General features: G+C 35.4%; 1 protein-coding gene across 1 annotated transcript; it reads right to left on the bottom strand.

The window, feature by feature from the left end:
• Positions 1-3,086: 3,086 nt before the first annotated feature.
• LOC110100490 (aspartic proteinase CDR1-like) lies at positions 3,087-4,460 on the bottom strand. Its single transcript, XM_020828017.1, has one exon. The coding sequence runs from the start codon at positions 4,458-4,460 to the stop codon at positions 3,087-3,089; it is 1,374 nt and encodes a 457-aa protein (XP_020683676.1).
• Between the last annotated feature and the right edge of the window lie 2,450 nt (positions 4,461-6,910).

Below are 6,910 nucleotides of genomic sequence, written 5' to 3'. Positions count from 1 at the left end.
AAAACTAATATTTTTCAAAACCTATTTTCAAAAATTTCACCAACAGCCATTTGGCATATCTAATGATCCCAGCACCTGTATGAGGCTCATGAACCAAAAATTTTCAATCCTTATTGAGCAAATGTGTAGTAGTCTATTTCGATGATATTTTAGTGTACACTATGGAAGATCATTTACTCTATTTGCAAAAGGTTTTTGATATTCTCGGAGAACAACAGCTATTCTATCTCCAACCCCCAAAAGTCTCAATATTTGTCCCACAAAGTGTCGTTCTTAGGATTCATCATCTACTTTGTGGATATTCAAGCCGACCCAATTAAAATTGAAGTTATTCTTCACTAGACAACTGCCCAATATGCTACCAAGGTCTGGCAGTTCGATCCATTGTTTGGCATCGTTCTATCGCCAATTCATAAGGAATTTCACCACTTTATTGCCGACCACTTTGGAAGAGATAAGACTCTTACCTTAATCAAAGAACTTTTTTTCCACTCTGTCTCGGGACGTTGATTATTTTATAAAATGACACAGATTTTGTGTGATAGCTAAATAAAACTCATAATCATAAATTAGGACTATTTACACATCTTCCCATCCCCAAAGGCTCATGGATTGATATCATCTTAGACTTTGTGCTAGGCCTTCTGTGGGCTCAATAGAACAAGGACTCCATCATGGTTGTCATTGACTGGCTTTATAAGATGGCTCATTTTGTGTCTTGTAATAAAATACTTGATGCCACTCATGTAGCCGACTTGTATTTCAAAGAAATTATGCACTTGCATGGCATACCCAAAACCATCACCTATGATCATGATGTCAAGGTCCCAAGTCACTTTTGGAAGATATTATGGGGAAAATTAGGTACCAAAATTCAATTCATCTCAACAGCACACCCTCAAACCGACGACCAAACTAAAACCGTCAATTGAAGTCTTGGCAAACTTCTTAGATGTTTCGTGGGAAAGAACTTAAGACAGTGGGATCTCATACTACCTTAGATCGAATTCTCATTCAATCGCTCCACCAATCAAGCCATGGGCCATAGCCCATTCTAGGTAGTTTATGGAAATAATCCTTTTAATCGTATGGGTGTAATTCCATAGGTCCAAACGACCCACTACAGCGCCGATGAAGATCAGCACTGCAAGGAAATCCAAAGCATACACAAAAGCATCCAAGAAATGGTCCACAAGCATAATCAGAAGTGTCCAGACCCAACCAACAAATCTTGTCAAGCTGTTAAGTTCAAAGAAGGAGACAAAGTTTGGATATGCTTACCGAAGGATCAATTCTGACCTTCTGGTTTCGGAAAGCTCAAACCTAAAGGTAAAGGACATTTTCAAATTGTTAAAAAAATTAGTGACAATGCTTATCAGATCGATCTACCTGGTGATTATAATTTATCCGCTACATTCAAGGTTACTGATTTATCTCCCCACTACAAACCAGAAGTTCCTCCTAACCCAGTAGACTGACGCCGTAGTTATGCTTGCAGCCCCATTTTCGGGTTCAGGTTATACCTTCACCTATTTATAAATGTCTTGTTATTTGTTCCCTACCTTTTGTATGACCAACCTTAAGGCCCAAATTGTGTATAAATAAACTAATTATTGAATAATAGGAGGAGGATGGTTAATCTATGATTCTTGAATTCCTTTTGGAGTTGTTTTGTATCTTGACATTCTATCAGGTGGTTATTCTAGTTTCATTAATTTGTCCGGCCTTGTTGCTTGGCCGCCTATCCCATTTCCTTTTGAGGCATTTTCTTGCCTTGTCTGCCTTGTTGGTTGTCTTCACCGTGACCTTCTCTTGAGTGATCGGTGTCAATCGTCATCATATATATCTATCTATGTTATGGATCATATCATATTGGGAGCATTATTGTGTATGGAAAAGCATAAATCATGTAATAGTATCATGTATATAATTATGAAATGCAAAATATAGCTTAAATTTCATTTTTTTTTTACTTCTTATTTCCTCCTATTAAGATTGTGATTTTTTTAATCACATACCTAGGTTGTTAAATTTTTTTGCTGGTTGACTTGAGCAATATTTGGCTCTTGCTATCCTCAATATTTTAATTTTTTAGATCTAATTTATCTTGCAATTTAGACCTCCAAAGAGCATCAGGAGCCAACCATTGCTCATGGGTCTTCGTTTATGGGATCTATGACCGCTAGTGCGACTTAAGGGAGATATAAAAAGCAAGTTCCAAAATTTTACTAGAGCTCCTATTATTTATTGAATGGTAGCTACCCATTTGTGTAAAATAATTACATATAAGGGTTCGTTTGGAACGACTTTTTTATTGCTTTCTAAAACAGAGTTTTAGTACAAAACTTTTTAATTTTGTACTAAAACTCCGTTTTAGAAAGCAATAAAAAGCCGTCCCAAACGAAGCCTAAGTCTTTGTATACCATCATAAAAGGGGTTTTATTTTGGTTCATTGAACTTTTTTTTCTTTTCACTTTTGACTAAAGTTTCCTTTATTATACTTTTATTTTTTGTAGTTAATATATATATTATACAAAAGACTTTGTAATCTCCTTTGATTTATTTTACTCATGAAAAATAAAGTTTTTGTTTATTAAAAAATGACAACATAAGATGTTGTGATATTGGTATGATATATTGAAATAAGTAAAAAAGAATTACATGATAAAAAAGTTTAAAGCCATCGCTTCAATTAAAAGCCATAAGGCATCCATTTTTGCCTAATTTGGATGGTGGTACTAATAATTTGTAAGGTCTAAATCCCAAAAATGACCAACCAATCATCATATAGATCAAAACAGTGAAACGCTACTATGCATTTGAGAGGTTCATATACATAATAGAGCAATGAAGCAAATAAAGAGTTTTATGGAGTGAAATAAAAGAGGTCGAAATCATGTGCAAAGTGAATTAAATAAACTCTGCATGTATATAATGGATAAAAGTGAGCCATCAAATGATTTTCTGCAAATTAAAGAGAATTGATCAAATAAGAGTGAGCAACATACAAAATAGGTAAAATTTAGGTAGAATAAAGCATTGGAACCATATGGGGCATGTTTAACAATTTATATAAGATATTCAATCTATTGTATGGCACAGTTGGTCGGTGCAAATGTTAGTTGCATGTTTGTGAGGTCATAGCCAATATGGAAGTTTTGTTGTGCAATATTACCAAATATATTGATAGAATCAGCGGTGGCACCACTAGAGACCATGGCAAGGCACAAAATATCTTGCCCGGTCTCCACAAATGCATTGGGTGGTTGCAAGACCACTGATGCACCACCGGAAAATTGGAAGATGATCTCTGGAAAATGAATTGAAGTCCCTGTCTTGGAGACATCAAAGCAAAGGTTGAAAACACCAATTGGATCATTGACTTGGGGAAGGCTGATGCTACTCCTCACGCTACTCTCCACAGATTGCAGTGTATTATCATTAATGAGTGTGAGAGTTGTGCCTGAGTCGATGATGGTGTTTCCTTGGGAAAACCCATTTTCTGGCATGGGATTCCCAACAATGATGGTCTTGCCATCCACACTAATATGCTCAAGGCTAAGGAAATAAAAGGTGTCTGGTGAACGAGAGATCAAGGGCGTGGTAATGGCGTTATCGCCAGAGACGACTGCATTAGAGCCAAAGTTGAGTTGGCTCGTTGTAGAGGTTTTATCTAATGAGGGCAAGCAATATGAAAACTTGTTGCCAATGGTGGAGCCTAGCTGGCGGATGAGAGAGAGCTTTCCTCCACCCAGGCCAACTAGTCCAGCTTCATTCTTGTCAAATGTGCCATTGCTCTGATGAGTGCACCCAAAGAGAATTGTGGGGATTTGTATTGGACGTCCACCATTAGAGTCAAAGCCTATTATTTCTGTAGAGAGATAGCCTTCAACGATTGACTTGTCGCCATATCCATATTGATAGTCGCAATGGGAGGAGGAGCCGCAACTGCTCTGTGGTAGCAGTGAGCAAGAGTCAGTATTGCAGGGGATTGTTTTGTAGGTAGAGGAAGATTGTGGATCAAAAAGAGGGGCACTCTGGTTGTAGCATTCTTTGCACGGGACACACTGGACCCATATGAGATCGCTGCCCGTGTCGGCGATGGCGAGAACTTTTTTGGCTGGAGTGCCAAGGTAGAAGCTCATGAGGTACTCGAAGTTGCTTGGGGTGATATCTGAGTAGAAGTTATTAGCATCGTCCATGGGAAGTGCAGAGGAAGATAGACGAGCCTTGTGGATAGCATTGCGAAAGTAGATGGCACGAGAACGAGAGCGCTCAGCAGCTGCACGGATGCGGGAGGAATGTGTGGAATCTGGGTCATATAGCGGCGACTTGGGGGAGTCGCGATGGATGAGCTCAACCGAAAACCCACTGCCACTACACCATGCTAGAATTGGAAGGTGTGTGGCAAATAAGAAAATGAACAAAGAGATTGCAAAAGAGTAGAAAGAATAAGCCATATGTCTCTTTATATGTTTGTGTGTATATGAAAGTTGTTCTCACTTTTTCGTTTTCCTTCGTTCCTTTGTTGGTGGTGATTGTCCTGCAAAAATCAAGTATTTATAGATCCACTAAATAGAAGGGACTAGGGAAATACATAGTTTTTTTTCCTTACTATTTTATATCATTTCATAAATGAGGACGAAGGAAATTACAACCAAAGTGGCATGAGTAATAAAACAAGCTCTCTGTAACATATTCTTCCGTAGTAACAAACAAATTATAAATAAGAAATGGTCTGCGTCAATCATTGAACATGCAGTAGAGAAGATCAACGCACTTCTTTGATTTTTTTACTTCCAAATGGGATAAATTATTTATATATGAATCGTATGTACAGCTAATGATATATGAAAGAGAAACTATTAATTTGATTATTCTCAATTACATATTGCTCGCAATGGATGCTAATTCTGGATTAATAAATTATTTAATTTGTTTTATATTTTCTCTCTATATCTTTATAAAAAAATAAGTATATATATTTATATTTAACCTATACGTTTGGGGAGGGTGACTATTATTCTCCAAATATAAAAAATATTTTGTGAATTAAACAGTATCAACTTTAATTTATTTCATCAAATATATAAGTGACAAAAATAAAGGTGAACAATAGTTTAATTCTAGCTTAGCCCATTATTCCTCTAGCAAAATTAGTAATGCACCCTAAATATTATCAAAAACCTTTGTATTTAATTCAAATATGTTTAAAGTCTCTCTCTTTTTTAATTATAATATTTGCATTACTTATTCATTGTATTTATTTATTTTTTATGATAATTTAATTATTCATTAACTATAAGAATATTTCCTTTTTAATAGTATTGCATAGCTGAACTTTCATATTGACTATGTTCTTGCCACCATATAGCTCACCTTCGTCGTGACTAACTGTCCATCTCTCTAAATTTAAGCAGCCATGCATGCTGTTGCTTCTCTTTTACCCATTAATTTCTTGATCAAATCCCCCAACAATCAACGCCAAATTCTTCTTATTTTTACAAAGAAGTACATTTCAATCTTTAGGAAACTATTCAGGACGGCTGCAATTTTTTGTAAAGGTGATTGTTTAGTTATTTAGTTTCATATTGGCTATGTTCTTGCCACCATATAGCTCACCTTCGCCGCAACTAACTGTCCATCACTTAAGAAACAGGAAGTCCGAGCTCTGGTTTCCTCTTATAATGCTCCCAATTATTTTTGTTTTCTGTGCCACCGTGATTTCCAGTCGCATTTTGCTCATATAATTCCACGTCCGACATCATTTTGTCCTCTTATTTCCCCTCCATGATCCTTAAAATTCGGCTGCCTGTGATAGAAAAGTTTAATTAATGCCATAATTTGGAGAGATTATTTGGTGCGGAGTCGGGACGGGGAGAACCGTCCGCACAAGCATTGTTCAGTGCTAGGTACCAGCACTCGGTGCTGCTGGGTACCGTTGAGTACCGCTAGGTACCCAGTACTTATGCGGACGGTGCGCACTCTGCACCTAATAATTTTTTCATAATTTGTGCACCCCATACGTCTATATATTTGAGCAATGCAGGATATTTAGAGTGTTAGTAGAAGAATTCAGTAACTTTTGTCACTTTTCTTTTCGATTTTAAGCAATAGAATCATCCATTACGATAAATAAAAAAAAAAGAAATTAGAAAATGCTTTACGCAATGAAATGTCACAATTTTTTTTTACATGTACAAGTGATGGGAAACAAATAATATCCTTTACATATCCGCCCAGTTTATCGACTTTTTCGGAAATGCTAGAACAAAGAATTTCTTTATACATAATAGAAAAACTATACGACGAAGATCTTTATAATTCTTGGATTTATACTAATGAAAAAAAAGTGCAATTTGAACAATGAATTGAAAAGACGAATCCAAATTCTAGAAAAAAAAATGAGGGAGAAATTTTTGAAGAATCAACTACAAAATTTCGAGGTAAATTTATTCTGCTAAAATATTTTATTTAATTTGATATTTTGTTAGTCGATTATGTAAATTAGATATTAATTGTAAAGTTCAGACATCTGTGAAAATATAATAAAATGATATTCTGATTTTGTAGATTGCTTTAAATTTGTATAAATTTTGTTGATGTTGAGGAGATATGTGATATATGCAGTGGCGGAGCCAGAAATTTTATTGAGGGGGGGCCTAAATTAAAATAATTTTTTTTGTTGTTTCATTACCATGGGGTCTGTCTTTGGAGGCAAGAGAGGAGCGAAAGATATTTAAATGAGTTTTATTTAACATTCTTTAAAATATTTTTATTTCAGCTAATTTAAGTGAGTTTCAATTTCAACTAAAATTTACCCGAGATTCTGTAAAATAAAGTTTTAAATAAAAGTCAAAGATTTTTACTAAAACGTGTGTGTGTGTGTGTATATATATATATATATATA

This window comes from Dendrobium catenatum, unplaced genomic scaffold, assembly GCF_001605985.2.
Source record: "Dendrobium catenatum unplaced genomic scaffold, ASM160598v2 fragScaff_scaffold_353, whole genome shotgun sequence".
NCBI lineage: Eukaryota > Viridiplantae > Streptophyta > Magnoliopsida > Asparagales > Orchidaceae > Dendrobium > Dendrobium catenatum.
The sequence above is the reverse complement of the archived record's forward strand: the minus strand, read 5'-3'. Positions and strand labels throughout refer to the sequence as shown.